The 18908-nt window shown below is 41.4% G+C and overlaps 1 protein-coding gene across 1 annotated transcript in view; it reads left to right on the top strand.

Moving 5' to 3' along the window:
* The window catches only part of GCM1 (glial cells missing transcription factor 1), a 65054-nt gene that overhangs the window by 22325 nt on the left and 23821 nt on the right, over positions 1-18908 (top strand). Inside the window, exons 3-4 of the mRNA XM_040430027.1 lie at positions 10232-10344; positions 12549-12677. Of these exons, the coding sequence (XP_040285961.1) occupies positions 10232-10344; positions 12549-12677 (242 nt within the window). The remainder of the gene's footprint in view (positions 1-10231; positions 10345-12548; positions 12678-18908) is intronic.

Here is an 18908-nt window from a genome sequence, read left to right as displayed (position 1 = left end):
CTGAAATAAATAAACTTTTTGATGATATTCTAATGTATTGAGATGCATCTGTATACCAGAGCTGGTGTTGATTTCAGTTATAAATTACACCACTTTTCTTGCGGAAATTATTGTAGATGTGTCAGGGTGCTGTTGCCTCCATCTACTGTAACCATTTCCCGACCATCCACTGACTATAAACGTCCGGGCGGTCGGGCTTAATTTCTGAAAGGATATTCTGGAACATCCATTCAGAGATTGCAGTTACACGCTAATCGTGCAGCTGCTGAGTGGTGGGCCTGCTGTTAGTGACAGCAGGGCACCCCACAGAAAAGGCAGAAACCGTTCCTCTGTGCCCCTGGCATCTAGATCGCAGTATACACAGCGCCGAATGAGCGCTGTGTATTCAGCTAAGGAAGTGATATGCGCTTCCTGTCCTGGCTCGATGATCATGTGACCACCGGGATTGTCAGACTTCAGGAGCTGATGAGTCTTCCTCAGACATCGATCAGCCCTGCAGTGAGGCTGTACAGTTTAGTATAAGGCCTCCTGCACACGGCCGTTTTTTTTCCCCCGTTTACTGGCCGTTTTTTTGCGTTCCGTATACGGTCCGTATACAGAACCATTCATTTCAATGGTTCCGCAAAAAAAACGGAATGTACTCCGTATGCATTCCGTTTCCGTATTTCCATTTTTCCGTTCCGTTTTAACATAGAGCATGTTCTATTATTGCCCGCAAATCACGTTCCGTGGCTCCATTCAAGTCAATGGGTCCGCAAAAAAAACGGAACACATACGGAAATGCATCCATATGTCTTCCGTTTCCGTTCCGTTTTTTGATGAACCATCTATTGAAAATGTTATGCCCAGCCCAATTTTATCTATGTAATTACTGTATACTGTATATGCCATACGGAAAAACGGAACGGAAAAACTGAACAAAAACGGAAACACAACGGATACAAAAAACAGAACAACGGATCCGTGAAAAACGGACCGCAAAACACTGAAAAAGCCATACGGTCGTGTGCAATAGGCCTAATGCTGTACAGCCTCTCTGGGTGCTGGTACAGCCTGGGAGGACTGTATTCCTCTTGTAACTGGGGCAACTATGTCAATGTAATAGTTAAAAAATATATGTTAAATGTCCCTCAAAGGTCTTGTATGGTCTTATAGGGGACACAACGTGTAAAAAAATAAAATAAAGAAATCGCAATTTCCCAAATCTAAAAAATATTTTGTATCGCCATGTCCATAACAGCTGGCTCTAAAAAAATATCGCATTATCGATCCCATCAAATAAATTAGGCCAAAACAGCTATTTTTTGTCACCTCGCCTCCCAAAAATGAGATAAAAAGCAATCAGAAAGCCAAATGTAGCCCATAATGGTGCAAATAAAAACTAGAGCTTATTCCACAAAAAATAAGCCCTCACACAGAAGTCAACAAAAAATGTAAAAAGTTATGGCTCTTGAAAATTATTTCTGCAACTTCCATCTTAGAAAATCCAGATGCTGCTCTTTCCCTTCTGACCCCTGGTGTGTCCCCAAACAGCAGGTTACAATCCCAAATGGGGTGTTACTGTATTCAGGAGAAAATGGGTAGCAAAATGTGGGGCAATCTTCTCCTGTTATCCCTTGTGAAAAAGAAAGTTTAGGCCTAAAGCACCATTATCTTGTCAAATTTTTTTGGGGGGGTTTTCATTTTCACACCCAAGTGTTATGAATTCTGTTGGGTCAAAGTGCTCACTACACCTTTAAAAAAATTCATTGGGTGGTGTAGCTTCTAAAATGTGTTCACTTATTGGGAGTTTTAACTGAACAGGTACCTCAGGGTCTCTTCAAATCCAACATGGAACCCAAAGACCATTCCAGCAAAATCTGTCCTTGAAAACCATAAGGCGCTCCTTGCTTTCTGAGCACTGTAGTGCACCTATACAGCAGCTTACGACTATATGTGGGGTGTTTATGTAAACTGCAGAGTCAGGGTAATAAATATTGACGTTTGTTTTGTTGTAAACCCTTGATGTGTTACAGGAAGAAATAGATTAAAATGGAAAATATGGAAAATTCCTAAAGGGTTAACAACATTTCTAAAATCAGTTTGGAATAATTTGAGGGTGTAGTTTTGAAAATGGGGTAATCTATGGGTGGTTTCTATTATGTTAGCTCCTCAAAGTGACTTCAGAACTGAATTGGTCTATAAAAGTTGATTTTAAAAAATCCCTTGAACATTTCAAAAATTGCTTCTAAAATTCTAAACCTCCTAAAAAATAAAATAACATTACCAAAATGATGCCCACATAAAGTAAACATATGGTGAATGTCAATTAATAACTATTTTGTGAGGTATCACTATCTGTCTTAAAAGCAGAGACATTCAAATTTAGAAAATTGTGAATTCTTCAAAATTTTCGGTAATTATTTTAAATAAATAAAGGTAAACATATTGATTCAAATTTACTATTAACATGATGTACAATGTGTCACAACACTCTCAGAATGGCTTGGATAAGTAAAAGCATTAAAAAAGTTATTACCACAAAGTGACACCTGTCAGGTTTTCAAAATTAGGATTGGTCAGGAAGGGGGTAAATGGCCTGGTCTGGAAGTGCTTAATCCCTTAACGTAAATAGCCATATGGCAGTCTGGACTTTAAAGATGGCGCCAGCTCTTGAGTGGAGCAGGCAACATAGCCGCCAGATGCCTGCTGTTTCATACAGCAGACACCCATGGCTAATGTCCGCGACCTGCGGTAATGCCGATCGTGGACACTTAACACTTTAGATGCTTTGGTCAGTTCTGACCACGACATCTGATTGCTGAAAACCTGGAAGCACGTGCTTGTGGGTGTGCTCTGGCTCTCCCTGACGGGGAGTGTGCTAGCAGCAACCCCTGTCCTGTGTGACAGGAGGCGGCTGCTTAGTCATTTTTCAAAAAAGTTATAGGGGTGAGAATATGGAGACTAAATAAAAAAAATATATACATATCTGGTATTGCCGGATTCGTACTGACCTGGAGAATGAAAGTCAGGTTTATGGTATAGGGCAGTGGTGCCCAACCTGTGGCCCTCCAGCTGTTGCAAAACTCCCAGCATCAGACTACAGCTATCAGCTTACAGTCAAGCATGATCGGAGTTGTAGTTTTACAACAGCTAGAGGGTAGCAGGTTGAGAATCCGTGGTATAGGGAATGGCGTAAAAACAAAACCCAAAAAACTGATTTGTGAACAGAAAAATAAAATTATGCCTTTGGGAGAACGGAGATAAAAAAATAAAAATGGAAAATTGCCCAGTCATGAAAAGGTAAAAAAAAAGTGGCAAGTGTTTAAGACGGTTGCAAATCAGTATTGTACCTCTTACAAAAAAGACCATATCCTTTAAAATGACTGTTGAAATGGGTGACTGTTTGACTGTGTAGGTGAAAGACTTGTAAGTATTGAGACCATGGCAGGAAAGTGTAGTAATAATGTCATGGGTAGAGTGTGTCAGCATACTGACACTGTGGGCAAGTCATATACCATGTGTAGATTGTAATGATCATTGCAGAGATCTCACTGAATACAAGGGAAACACCCTATAAGTGTACCTTGCACAGAAGGTAAATATTGTATACTGCATATATATATATATATATATATATATATATATTTAAATTTGAAAGGAAATACTGAAAGCATGTATTTTTGGAACAACACATGTGTTTGCTGCCATTTATTGAGCAATTGTATTATCACAGTTAGATAATGCCATATCTTCTGCTCAACTGACCAAATTAGCAAAGGTCTTTGTGCTGAAGTTAAATCTGGATTGGCTGAGGTCTGCTGGGCCCTTGAGATTGCATTAGAAGCACACGGCTGAGATTATAAATACAAATGGTATGCATGTCATGTGCTCAGTGTTTGAGACAGGACATGGAAGAGTAAGCTGGTGGCTGCTGCTGGAGACAGATCCAGTGTTATTCCTGTAGGAACTAACAGAGGTCGTTGCTACTGAAAAGAAGTGTATAACACCTCACAGTTTAGCTAGCACAATAGAAGCCAAATACTGCAGAGGGTTTGGAGCCAGAGATGAGGGGTAAGAGAAGCCACCTAGTCCGTGCCGGTAAAAGAGACAAGCCAGCAGCCAGCCTGTGAGCAATATTGCGTGTCACAAGGCAGAGGTACGCTGACAAATAAGTGTGTGCACAGTGGTTGTGAAGCGAGAAAGCACAACCTGAGACTAAGCGTTCCAAAGCAGATACTTCGACAACTAAGAGTGAGCCAGTCGTTGTGAAGCGACATGCCACAAACTGGGAGTGCCTGTTGTGTAATACTGCACCACAGAGAGAGAAATCGTGGTAAGTGCCAATAATTTCATCTACACTGCTGCCACTGTGACAAGTGCCAGATTGTTGATGCCAAGTAATTGTGTGCAGCGCAAGCCAGAGGTAGAGTGAGTTCTTACTTCTTAAAGGGACAGTAACATATCTGTTGCCACTTAAAGAGAGTGTTGCAGTTTATCTCGTTGCCTCTACGCCTGTGCTCTCATTGAGGGACTGTGACCACTAAGCCTGTTGTAACTGTAAGCTTGTTACCCTATGTGAGCCAAGTAAAAGCCACATTAAAGGGGTTATCCCATGAATAATGTAAAAAATCAGGCATCATATAGTACATGACAATCTCTTTCTAACAAAGCTAAAACCAACCCTGTACCTCACATGGGTCCAGACATCTCCCCATTCATTGCTCTGCTAGATTCAAATCAAGCTGACAGCTGAAGGGGAGTCAATATGTGAGAGAGAATCTAAAATCGCACATCCTCATTACTATGCTTTTGATATAACAACAGTTTTTATTGTCAGCATGATAAAGCATGGCTTTTCAGCACTATTATTAATAAATATAACCTTATGCTATGCACTAAAAGGAGGCATTAGTATACAGTTTGATCAAAGAGCATAGGCCCACTTAACACGACAAGGTTGCTGAAGGGGGAGTGTCTTTTCTGCTGCAGCTGAGGGGGCGTGTCTGTGCTCTCCCCATTACAACTCAGGAAGCAGTTGAAAGATGAAACTGAGCATGTGCGGCCATCTCAGTGAGCAGGTCAAAGAAATAAAAAATTAAGTGGCGCTATACAGATACATTTTATTGAAAAACTCAGTAGCTATACAATTTTTTTTATTACATGCAATTACAAAAGTATTCAGATCCAGGTGTTGGTTTGAAAACTGTAGAATATTTTTGGTGGGACAACCCCTTTAAGTTACAACTTAAGGGCCATGTGTACCACTAGGGGCCAAAAAATATTCTCCAATCATAAAAAGTTGCAAATGTTTGCACAACATGCCATTTGCACAAACATTTGCAACTTTTGTACACCGTAAAACTGGCAAACAACTTTAGTGCATATGTCCCATTATTTTTAATATAGGCCATACAGGTATGCATGGCTACGACAATTATGCCAGGATTTACACCAGGATTATGGAAATCTTTGTCATATATGTGCTCCCATTTCAGTTGATACATAAAATAGTAACATTTGAGACTAAGGCTACTTTCACATTAGCGTTTTTTGCAGATCCGTCATGGATCTCCACAAACGCTTCTGTTATCATAATACAACAGCAAGCATCCGTCATGAACCGTTGTATTATGTCTTCTATAGCCATGATGGATCCGTCATGAACACCATTGAAAGTCAATGGGGGACGGATCCGTTTTCTATTGTGTCAGAGAATACAGATCCGTCCCCATTGACTTACATTGTGTGCCAGGACGGATCCGTCTTGCTCCGCACCACATCGCGGACAGAAAAACGCAGCATTATTTTGTCCGCTATGGGAGCACAACCAAACGGAACGGAATGCATTTTGGTGCATTCCGTTTTGTTCAGTTTTGTCCCCATTGACAATGAATGGGAACAAAACGGAAATGTTTTCTTCCGCTATTGAGATCCTATGACGGATCTCAATAGCGGAATCGAAAACGCTAATGTGAATATAGCCTTATCTTAGAAACATAGAAACATAGAATGTGTCGGCAGATAAGAACCATTTGGCCCATCTAGTCTGCCCAATATACTGAGTACTATGGATAGCCCCTGGCCCTATCTTATATGAAGGATAGCCTTATGCCTATCCCATGCATGCTTAAACCCCTTCACTGTATTTGCAGCTACCACTTCTGCAGGAAGGCTATTCCATGCATCCACTACTCTCTCAGTAAAGTAATACTTCCTTATATTACTTTTAAACCTTTGCCCCTCTAATTTAAAACTGTGTCCTCTTGTGGTAGTTTTTCTTCTTTTAAATATGCTCTCCTCCTTTACCGAGTTGATTCCCTTTATGTATTTAAAAGTTTCTATCATATCCCCTCTGTCTCTTCTTTCTTCCAAGCTATACATATTAAGGTCCTTTAACCTTTCCTGGTAAGTTTTATCCTGCAATCCATGTACTAGTTTAGTAGCTCTTCTCTGAACTCTCTCTAGAGTATCTATATCCTTCTGGAGATATGGCCTCCAGTACTGCGCACAATACTCCAAGTGAGGTCTCACCAGTGTTCTGTACAGCGGCATAAGCACTTCACTCTTTCTACTGCTTATACCTCTCCCTATACATCCAAGCATTCGGCTGGCATTTCGTGCTGCTCTATTACATTGTCTTCCCACCTTTAAGTCTTCTGAAATAATTACTCCTAAATCCCTTTCCTCAGATACTGAGGTCAGGACTGTGTCAAATATTCTATATTCTGCCCTTGGGTTTTTACGCCCCAGGTGCATTATCTTGCACTTATCCACATTAAATTTCATTTTCCAGAGTTCTGACCATTCTTCTAGTTTTCCTAAATCCTTTTCCATTTGGCGTTTCCCTCCAGGAACATCAACCCTGTTACATATCTTTGTGTCATCAGCAAAAAGACAAACCTTACCATCGAGGCCTTTTGCAATATCACTTATGAAGATATTAAACAAAATCGGTCCCAGTACAGATCCCTGTGGAACCCCACTGGTAACATGACCTTGTTTTGAATGTTCTCCATTGACTACAACCCTCTGTTGTCTGTCACTCAGCCACTGCCTAATCCACTCAACAATATGGGAGTCCTTTTAGATCTGTTAGGATCTACGGTGAATCTATAAAGGTTATAATGATATCATCTCCATAAGAGCAATGTGACCCTACCTTACTCCCCTTCATTTCACTATTTTGTCTTATGGTGTACGTCAATGGCTCTGTTTTAAAGATTAAAGATTTATGGGGACAGTTTTAAATGGCTTAGTCACATGACCCAACCTGCAGACTCTAACTGAGGAACACATGTAAATGGCCAATGCTTATTCCAGTATTGAACCAGAGAACCCAAATTTCATGAACGTGGACTTCATTTATGCCCAAAGGATCGGTCAAATGCTTTTTCTGCATCTGGCCACAGGAACAAACGGGGCGACACTTCTTAAGTCTGTCCGCTGAATAAGAATAATTAGATGCCAAGTCATGTCTCTTGCTTGTCCTGTAGGCATAAAATCCACATGATCAGCGTCAACCAAGAATGACATATTCTTATGCATTGTGGCAACACGTATGCCATAAATCTTTAAACCATTGTTAAGTATTGGTAGTGGATTTTTTCCCTGCTTTTGGAACCGCAATAATTGTCACTTACAGCATTCCCTTGGGTAAGATGAGACAGACTTTATTAAATATCTGTTATAGAAGTATAACATCATCATACACCGAGTAATATTCATGCAGAAACTTATCTAGGGCTTCACCATCCACAAAATCTTTCACTCCTAGTGGCTTATCAGATATAGTTGGAAGCTTTAGGCATTGAAAAACATTCTACATTTTATCTAAAGTAAACCCTGATTGCTTCAATAAATTATACTGACTATAATATTGCACAAAACAACAAATAATATACCACAATTATATATCAGCTTTCGAGCTCTTGATTTTGCTCCCTACTTTCCTAGCCTATTTGTTCCAGTCTAGTTTTTTTTATATTTTTCCAGTACAGACCCTCCCATTACATGAGAATGTTTCTGGATATTTAACCGTTTCACATAGCTGAATGCTACTTGCAGTGCAAGCTCTAGGCGGAAAGTCTGCAAATGGTCGACGTTCCCTATCCTACTAGACGAAACACAGAGACAAAAAAGCAGAGTCGTACTGGAGTGGTTCGGAACCAGGAGGACAATACAATACCAAATCTAGAGACAGAGGGTAGTCAAAGAGCTAAGCCAAGATCAGACAGGAGACAGTACCAAAAAGTACCTGTTAGCGGTTTTTCTCAGGCAGGTTTATGCTGGTATAAGATGAGGCATCAGACCTCCAACCCATGAATATTTCCCTGTGCAATGAATATCCGGTTTGCTTATGATCAGGAGATAAATCTCAACCGTGAGTCAACATAGGTTGTTAAATATCTGACATCTTTATTTTTCAGCACATACTTATAGGGCCTTTTGGGGGTGGGTGCATATTGTCTCTCAAGATCCAATTGGAACAATCCTGGTATTTTTTACGAGGCCTTGGGAACATGTGTTAGCAAAATACAGTTGAAACTTTGTTAAACAATGCTGGTATCTGCTATATACAATACTTGCAAAAGAGCTATTTTACATTGAACAGGTTTTCCTCTACATGCTAATAAGTTGAATAGGTTATCACAGTTCGTTGTCATTGTATGTGAGGTGAGATGTTAAATAGCCTTTTGTTCAGGGATGCTGCTATTGTGTCCAGCACTGGCAGGGTGTGAGATATGTTAATTCGAGGTACTGCATTCCACAAGAGATGAGGCTTGTATAATATATGTCTAATCTGTGATGTATTAAAAGTAAGATTATGAAAATCCCTTTCAATATCCCTTTCAGTACCAAAAGGCAAAGAGTAGTCAAAAGCAAACCAAGGTCAATAATATGAGCAATCCAAATGCACAGACAGAAATGGAACCAGGAGCACAGCTAATGAGTCACAGACTATCAATGAGACTGGTATAAGTCCAGGAAGGGGTATAAATAGAGCACTGAGCCCCAGGATCAGAACCTGATAAGTCATGGCTTAGCACTCCATTAGTCAGAACTAGTACACAGGAATAGATCAGCTGAGCAATTAGCCCACTGCTAGTCTCCTCCAGCACACGCCCGCTGTGGGGAGAAAGTGTATTGCATCCTGTCGCGTTGCAAACGTCAGCTGTCGGCCAGACAAAAAACGCTGCAGGCAATGTTTTTTGTTTGCCCGAAACTAGCACAAGTTGGCCATATCACCTCTAGACCTCATTGCAGTCAATGGGTATCCAGCAGTAAAGTAGAGGATCTGGCAACGTTGGATCCTGCAAGATCTGGAAGGCTGCTCTGTACTAGAACAGCCTGCTATATCTTCAAATGAAGATGTGAACAAGGCCTAATTTAGATTTTTTTTTTTTTTTGTAAACACTTCTTTGACTTTTGACTTTTAACTTTAGAGGGGATCTCCGGGACTTAAATGGGTATTTGAATTGTATCAAGTCTCTATCCACATGATAAATGCTAACTATTAGATTGGTGGGGGTCCCAGCAGTAGGGCTCATTCATCATAACAGTGACCCTGTACCTAGGGACGCCCTAAAATGAATGGCGTGGCAGGTCGAGCTTGCTTGAGCAGTCCCATAGAGATGAATGGAGAGGCAGGGTGTTTGTTCAACCTGCTGCTTCAATAATTTCTGGGGTCAAACAGGCTATGGGGTCCTGTTCTCCCAGCAATCAGACCTTCACGATCTAATAGTGATCTTTAGCCCATGGATAGTGGATACCTTGTTGCAACTGGAATATGATGGCATAGGTCATCAATATCAGATCAGCTGTTTGAGGATCTGTGTTACAGGAGCGGTGAGGCACAGTCAGTATACAGTGGACGGAGCTGTTCAGTTCTGGTGTCTGGCAGGCTACTTTAACATCTGCGGCAGCGATTATAGCAGGCTGTTCTGGCAGAAAACAGCATGTCTGAATTCGCTGGATCAAACCGCAATGCCTGCTGTCCCGATTAAGTGTCTGGACGATTCTCAACATTTTTGCCGGATCTTCGCGCCGCAGATATGAAAGTAGCAGTGGTGAATTCTTTATTACAACAGTACATATGAATATGAATTGAAAATCCACATCCATTGTGGAGATCCAATACATTTTAACGGATTGCAAATATGTTCCTGAAAAAGGATTAGAATTGTTCACAACAGAATGTCAGTGTGCTTGATCTCATTATTAAGAGTCATACAATTATTAAATCTTCCAGGTAAACTATGCCCAAATTGTAAAGGCTCACTGAAACTAGTGTCGTGCCGTGGCCATGGTGGATTTCCAGTTACCAACTTCTGGAGGCATGAAGGACCATTCATATACTTTCAGGTGAGTGACAGACCAAATGTGGATTGAAACTGTAAAATGCTATTATTTCTGCTTTACTTTGAACTGAAGGTAATGTACCGTAAACACATTACACTAAAAATGGTTTAGTATAATGCTCACTGCTGACAGTGTAGAGATGGCAGCAACACAGGGCACTATATATATACAGTCAGGTCCATAAATATTGGGACATTGACGCAATTCTAACATTTTTGGCTCTATATACCACTACAATGGATTTGAAATGAAACAAACAAGATGTGCTTTAACCGCAGACTGTCAGCTTTAATTTGAGGGTATTTACATCCAAATCAGGTGAACGGTGTAGGAATTACAAAAGTTTGCATATGTGCTTCCCACTTGTTAAGAAACCAAAAGTAATGGGACAGAATAATAATCATAAATCAAACTTTCACTTTTTAATACTTGGTTGCAAATCCTTTGCAGTCAATTACAGCCTGAAATCTGGAACGCATGGACATCACCAGACGCTGGGTTTCATCCCTGGTGATGCTCTACCAGGCCTCTACTGCAACTGTCTTCAGTTCCTGCTTGTTCTTGGGGTATTTTCCCTTCAGTTTTGTCTTCAGCAACTGAAATGCATGCTCAATCGGATTCATGTCAGGTGATTGACTTGGCCATTGCATAACATTCCACTTATTTCCCTTAAAAAACTCTTTGGTTGCTTTTGCAGTATGCTTTGGGTCATTGTCCATCTGCACTGTGAAGCACCGTCCAATGAGTTCTGAAGCATTTGGCTGAATATGAACAGATAATATTGCCCGAAACACTTCAGAATTCATCCTGCTGCTTTTGTCAGCAGTCACATCATCAATAAATACAAGAGAACAAGTTCTATTGGTAGCCATACATGCCCACGCCATGACACTACCACCACCATGCTTCACTGATGAGGTGGTATGCTTAGGATCATGAGCAGTTCCTTTCCTTCTCCATACTCTTCTCTTCCCATTACTCTGGTACAAGTTGATCTTAGTCTCATCTGTCCATAGGGTGTTGTTCCAGAACTGTGAAGGCTTTTTTAGATGTTGTTTGGCAAACTCTAATCTGGCCTTCCTGTTTTTGAGGCTCACCAATGGTTTACATCTTGTGGTGAACCCTCTATATTCACTCTGGTGAAGTCTTCTCTTGATTGTTGACTTTGACACACATACACCTACCTCCTGGAGAGTGTTCCTGATCTGGCCAACTGTTGTGAAGGGTGTTTTCTTCACCAGGGAAAAAATTCTTCGGTCATTCACTACAGTTGTTTTCCGTGGTCTTCCAGGTCTTTTGGTGTTGCTGAGCTCACCAGTGCGTTCCTCCTTTTTAAGAATGTTCCAAACAGTTGTTTCGACCACGCCTAATGTTTTTGCTATCTCTCTGATGGGTTTGGTTTGTTTTTTCAGCCTAATGATGGCTTGCTTCACTGATAGTGACAGCTCTTTGGATCTCATCTTGAGAGTTGACAGCAACAGATTCCAAATGCAAATAGCACACTTGAAATGAACTCTGGACCTTTTATCTGCTCATTGTAATTGGGATAATGAGGGAATAACACACACCTGGCCATAGAACAGCTGAGAAGCCAATTGTTACATTACTTTTGGTTCCTTAACAAGTGGGAGGCACATATGCAAACTGTTGTAATTCCTACACCGTTCACCTGATTTGGATGTAAATACCCTCAAATTAAAGCTGACAGTCTGCAGTTAAAGCGCAACTTGTTTGTTTCATTTCAAATCCGTTGTGGTGGTGTATAGAGCCAAAAATGTTACAATTGTGTCGATGTCCCAATATTTATGGACCTGACTGTATGTATATATATATATATATATATATATATATACACATACACACACACACACAGTACATATGAATATAAAAAACACAAACTTGGCACAATATTACAAATTTCGGGGGAGATTTATCAACCTGGTGTAAAGTAGAACTGGTTTAGTTGCCCATAGCAGCCAATGAGATTCCACCTTTCATTTTCCAAAGGAGCTGTGAGAAATGAAAGGTGGAATCTCATTGGTTGCTATGGGCAACTAAGCCAGTTCTAATTACACCAGTTTGATAGATATCCCCCATCATGTTGTATTTTAAACTAGTAAAGAGTCTATATTTTTTTGTACATTACTTACTTTATACAGGAAAGTTGTTAACTGATACTAGTATATCTGTGTTTTATTTTTCTTAAGACAAAAGGTGTTCATGACCATCCAAAACCAGAAACCAAACTAGAGTCAGATGGCAGAAAGCCCGCACACAAAAAGCGCACATCTGTTGTATCAACAGCCTCAGAGCTTAAAAGAAACAAGAGTATAACGGTATGTTATTGTTTGGGGGTTGTTATCCAGAGCAGAGGGGAGGAGCTATGAAGCAGCTCAATGCAGAGAGCAGATCATAGTTAAAGTAATTAAAGGGGTTATCCAAGACCTATAATGCCCCCCCCCCCCCAATATGCCGGGGCCTATCACACAGGTTATACTTACCTCGCTCCCTGGCACCCACGTCACTTCTGATGCCGGGGTGGGGCAGAAAACCAAATTTTGTCCTTATAGGACCCTCAGGATACTATAGCAAAGTCAAACGATTCTATAGTTTTCAAAATAGCACCTGGATCTGAATTCTTTTGTAATTGAATGAAATTCAAAAATTTGTATAGCCACTGAGTTATTCAATAAAATGTATCTGTATAGTGCTACTTTTTTCTTATTTCTTTGTCCTGCTCACTGATATGGCCGCACATGCTCAGTTTTATCCTTCAACTTCCTCCTGAGCTGTGATAGATAGAGCGTGGACACAACCCCTGAGCTGAAGCAGAAAAGTCACTCCCCTTGATCTGGCAGCTTGATACAAATCTAGCAGAACAATTAATGGGGAGATCTCTGGATCCATGTGAGGTACAGGGCTGGTTATAGCATTCTTAGAAACAGTTTGTCATGTACTATATGATGTCTCGTTTTCATTTTTTACATTAATCATGGGATAACCCCTTTAAGTTTTAATTTGTCAGATGTTGTTTTCTCAAGTTCCCAGGGCAGATCTTTAAAGGGACACTGACAGGCCAAAACAGCATATATAGTTAGATATATCACATTACAGGTCTTATACAGTCTTTTAAAAGCATATAAGTATCCCCCCTGTCCACCTTATAAAGAGCGAAATATAAAGTTTTATAACCTGCTTCTCCTGTCAGCAATCTGCCCAAGGGGCGGCGTTTCATGTGAAAATGCGCCCAGCCAGCCTTCCCAACTGCCGTTTGAAGCCCCGCCCAGCTCAACAATATTCACTTCGCTGGGCGGCGGCTAGAACTCTCCCCAGTCCCGATCCTGCGCCTGCGCAATTCAATCCTCCGGGCTGCTCTGAACAGTGCATGGCTGAGGCTGCAGCTGCCTCGAAGACGCAGGCTGGTGTGTGTACGCAGGCGCAATCTAAGGGCACGGCGGGGCGCAGGCGCAGAAGATTGGGCATGAACGATGCCCGGAGGATTGAATTGCGCAGGCGCAGGATCGGGACTGGGGAGAGTTCTAGCCGCCGCCCAGTGAAGTGAATATTGATGAGCTGGGCGGGGCTTCAAACGGCAGTTGGGAAGGCTGGCTGGGCGCATTTTCACATGAAACGCCGCCCCTTGGGCAGATTGCTGACAGGAGAAGCAGGTTATAAAACTTTATATTTCGCTCTTTATAAGGTGGACAGAGGGGATACTTATATGCTTTTAAAAGACTGTATAAGACCTGTAATGTGATATATCTAACTATATATGCTGTTTTGGCCTGTTAGTGTCCCTTTAAAGATCTGCCCTGGGAACTTGAGAAAACAACATCTGACAAATTAAAACTTAAAGGGGTTATCCCATGATTAATGTAAAAAATGAAAACGAGACATCATATAGTACATGACAAACTGTTTCTAAGAATGCTATAACCAGCCCTGTACCTCACATGGATCCAGAGATCTCCCCATTAATTGTTCTGCTAGATTTGTATCAAGCTGCCAGATCAAGGGGAGTGACTTTTCTGCTTCAGCTCAGGGGTTGTGTCCACGCTCTATCACAGCTCAGGAGGAAGTTGAAGGATAAAACTGAGCATGTGCGGCCATATCAGTGAGCAGGACAAAGAAATACAGTCAGGTCCATAAATATTGGGACATCGACACAATTCTAAATTTTTTTGCTCTATACACCACCACAATGGATTTGAAATGAAACGAACAAGATGTGCTTTAACTGCAGACTGTCAGCTTTAATTTGAGGGTATTTACATCCAAATCAGGTGAGCGGTGTAGGAATTACAACAGTTTGCATATGTTCCTCCCACTTGTTAAGGAACCAAAAGTAATAGGACAATTGGCTTCTCAGCTGTTCCATGGCCACGTGTGTGTTATTCCCTCATTATCCCAATTACAATGAGCAGATAAAAGGTCCAGAGTTCATTTCAAGTGTGCTATTTGCATTCGGAATCTGTTGCTGTCAACTCTCATGATGAGATCCAAAGAGCTGTCACTATCAGTGAAGCAAGTCATCATTAGGCTGAAAAAACAAAACAAACCCATCAGAGAGAAAGCAAAAAAATTATGCGTGTCCAAAACAACTGTTTGAAACATTCTTAAAAAGAAGGAACGCACCGGTGAGCTCAGCAACACCAAAAGACCAGGAAGACCACGGAAAACAACTGTGGTGGATGACCGAAGAATTCTTTCCCTGGTGAAGAAAACACCCTTTGCAACAGTTGGCCAGATCAGGAACACTCTCCAGGAGGTAGGTGCATGTGTGTCAAAGTCAACAATCAAGAGAAGACTTCACCAGAGTAAATACAGAGGGTTCACCACAAGATGTAAACCATTGGTGAGCCTCAAAAACAGAAAGGCCAGATTAGAGTTTGCTAAACGACATCTAAAAAAGCCTTCACAGTTCTGGAACAACATCCTATGGACAGATGAGACCAAGATAAACTTGTACCAGAGTGATGGGAAGAGAAGAGTATGGAGAAGGAAAGGAACTGCTCATGATCCTAAGCATACCACCTCATCAGTGAAGCATGGTGGTGGTAGTGTCATGGCGTGGGCATGTATGGCTGCCAATGGAACTGGTTCTCTGGTATTTATTGATGATGTGACTGCTGACAAAAGCAGCAGGATGAATTCTGAAGTGTTTCGGGCTATATTATCTGCTCATATTCAGCCAATTGCTTCAGAACTCATTGGACGGCGCTTCACAGTGCAGATGGACAATGACCCAAAGCATACTGCAAAAGCAACCAAAGAGTTTTTTAAGAGAAAGAAGTGGAATGTTATGAAATGGCCAAGTCAATCACCTGACCTGAATCAGATTGAGCATGCATTTCACTTGCTGAAGACAAAAATGAAGGGAAAATGCCCCAAGAACAAGCAGGAACTGAAGACAGTTGCAGTAGAGGCCTGGCAGAGCATCACCAGGGATAAAACCCAGCGTCTGGTGATGTCTATGCGTTCCAGACTTCAGGCTGTAATTGACTGCAAAGGATTTGCAACCAAGTATTAAAAAGTGAAAGTTTGATTTATGATTGTTATTCTGTCCCATTACTTTTGGTTCCTTAACAAGTGGGAGGTACATATGCAAACTGTTGTAATTCCTACACCGTTCACCTGATTTGGATGTAAATACCCTCAAATTAAAGCTGACAGTCTGCAGTTAAAGCACATCTTGTTCGTTTCATTTCAAATCCATTGTGGTGGTGTATAGAGCCAAAAATGTTAGAATTGTGTCGATGTCCCAATGTTTATGGACCTGACTGTAAGAAAAAAGTAGCACTATACAGATACATTTTATTGAATAACTCAGTGGCTATACAACATTTTTAATTTCATTCAATTACAAAAGAATTAAGATTCAGGTGCTATTTTGAAAACTATAGAATATTTTTCTTGGGACAACCCCTTTAACCCCAACTGTACCGAGCCACTTTTCACCTTAAATGTCAGGTCGATTTTTGCAAATCTGACGTGTCATTTTAGGAGGTAACTCTGGAACGCTTTTACTTATCCAAGCCATTCTGAGATTGTTTTCTTTTCACAGATTTTACTTCATGACAGTCAATTTGAGTCAATATATCTCACCTTTATTTATGAAAAAAATCCCAAATTTACAAAAAAAAAAAAAAATTGCAATTTTCTAAATTTCTATTTTTTTGCTTTAAAAACAAAAAGTGATATCTCATAAAATATTTATTACTTAACATTCCCCATATGTCTACTTTATGTTGGCATCATTTTGTAAATGTCATTTTATTTTTTAGGACGTTAGAAGGCTTAGAAGTTTAGAAGCAATTTTTAACATTTTCAACAAAATTTCCAAAACCATTTTTTTGAGCACCAATTCAGTTATAAAGTGATTTTTTAGGGGCTTATTAAATGGAAACCACCCATAAATGACCCCATTTTAGAAACTACACCCCTCAAATTATTCAAAACCGATATTACAAACTTTGTTAACCCTTGAGGTGTTTCACAAGAATTAAAGGAAAATGGAGGTGAAATTTAAAAATGTCACTTTTTTGGTAGATTTTTTATGTTAATCAATTTCTTTCTTGCAACACAGCAAGGGTTAACAGCAAAATAAACCTCAATATATATTACTCTGGTTCTGCAGTTTACAGAAATAGCCCATATGTGCGGTAAACTGCTCTATGGGTACGTGGTGGTGTTCAGAAAGGAGCGCCATATGGATTTTGGAGGCAGATTTTGCTAGAATGGTTTTTAGGCACCATTTTGTATTTGAGGAGACCCTGACGTACCCCTACACTTGGAAAACCTCAAAAAGTGACCCCATTTTGGAAACTACACCCCTTAAAGAATATATTAAGGGGGTATTGACCATTTTGACTCCCTAAGCATTTTATGGAATTTGGAAACTGTTGAGGGAAGTGTTATATTTAAATATATATGTATATATGCCCTGACATATATACATGTATATTGGCCCTTGGCTGTGGGCCCGTCCAGGTGGGAGTGGTGGATATACATGGAGATGTATGTAGGCCCCCTTGACAGGCATACATCCCTATGTATATATGGATGGGCTCATTGTCTCTTATGTGGGTGTGTACATATATTTATGGATGTGCCCCAAACATCCATGAATATGCATATACTTATAAATATATCTATATGTATATATATATATATATATGTATATATATATGTGTATGGATGTGCCCCCAAGCATCCATACACATATAAGAACAAGATGTGCCCCCCCCCCCTCCTCCTGCATCCCTGCAGGGGATGAGAAGGACACCAGATGGCTGGACAATTATGTCCAGCCTCTGGTGACCTCAAAAGGCATAGGATCAATAGAGATCCGATGCCTTTTGGTATTTAACTATCCCCAGCTGTTGGGGATAGTTAACATAACAGAGAGAGGGAAACAAACGTCCCTCCCTCTGTCATCTGCACACCTCCGGCGCGATAATTATCGCACCGCATGGTATGCAGATGCGCTACAGGCGGAGGATCAAAGGAACCCTCCGCCTGGAAGCGCGCTCCGGGATGCACGGGCCGGCGCGGTGACGTCATATCACCGCGCCGGCCCACGTGTTCTGGCCGGCGGCGCGCACGCGCGCCTCAGGACGTGCTGCCTCGGGAGCGAGCGCCGCCAAACTTAAATAGTCCGGCGGCGCTACGCTGAGGCACTTCTTTTGGATACGAGGCCCAGCCGGAGAGGATCATCCCTGGACAAACAAGCCCCCCTGGACAACGAGCATAAGACCCTAAGTATCATTAACCCTTGCTTCCCTCATACAATATTAACCCTTATTCCCCCCATACAATCTACTCTGTTTAAACCCTTATTCCCCCCATACAATATTCCCTCTTCCACCAACGAACCCTTACTTCTGTTACCACCAACGAACCCCCCCCCCAGACCCTTGATACACCCCTTATCCCCTTGGATACCCCTAATCCCGCTATAACCCTTACATTCCCCTGTATCTCATATACCCTTACCCCCTTGGTTACCGTTTGTCACTACCAGAGCTTTGGGACGTTCTCACAGCTCTGTTTCTCCACCCCTGTGATGATGTCACTACTAGAGCTGGGAGGAGTTCTCACTGCTCTGTTTACTTTTGGTTTCCTTCCTCCCAGCTGTTCCTCATGCGTTTGATTTCCCTCTCTTTATATCACCCCTCCTCCTATTGTAGGGCGTGGATTATAGTTCTCATTTCAGTTGTAGCTCTTGCTTTAGTATCTTCACTTGTAGCTATCAGTTCACTGGACCTGTGTTCTGCTGCAGCAAGCACTCCGGATATTGTGTACAGACAATGTACAGACATTGTTGTGTACCTGATTGTTTTCTGACTGGATCTGAGGTGGCCACGGTTCCCTCCATATACTGAGTAGGGCACCGGTGGCCGTGCCCCTTCCACTATTGTAGGGGTTACAGTGATCATCAGTCTTAGGCACGTGGGCATGCCTCGTTCTGCCATTTGGATCCGGGCATGTGCTTTAGCAGCATAGGGAGAGCTTTGAGGGTCTGACAGGGGTCACCCTTTATCCTCCCTAGTTTGGGTCCGGTCAGT

The sequence above is a fragment of the Bufo bufo genome, chromosome 4 (assembly GCF_905171765.1).
Source record: "Bufo bufo chromosome 4, aBufBuf1.1, whole genome shotgun sequence".
Classification (NCBI taxonomy): Eukaryota; Metazoa; Chordata; class Amphibia; order Anura; family Bufonidae; genus Bufo; species Bufo bufo.
Note: the sequence above shows the minus strand (reverse complement) of the source record. Positions and strands in the feature narration are given on the sequence as shown.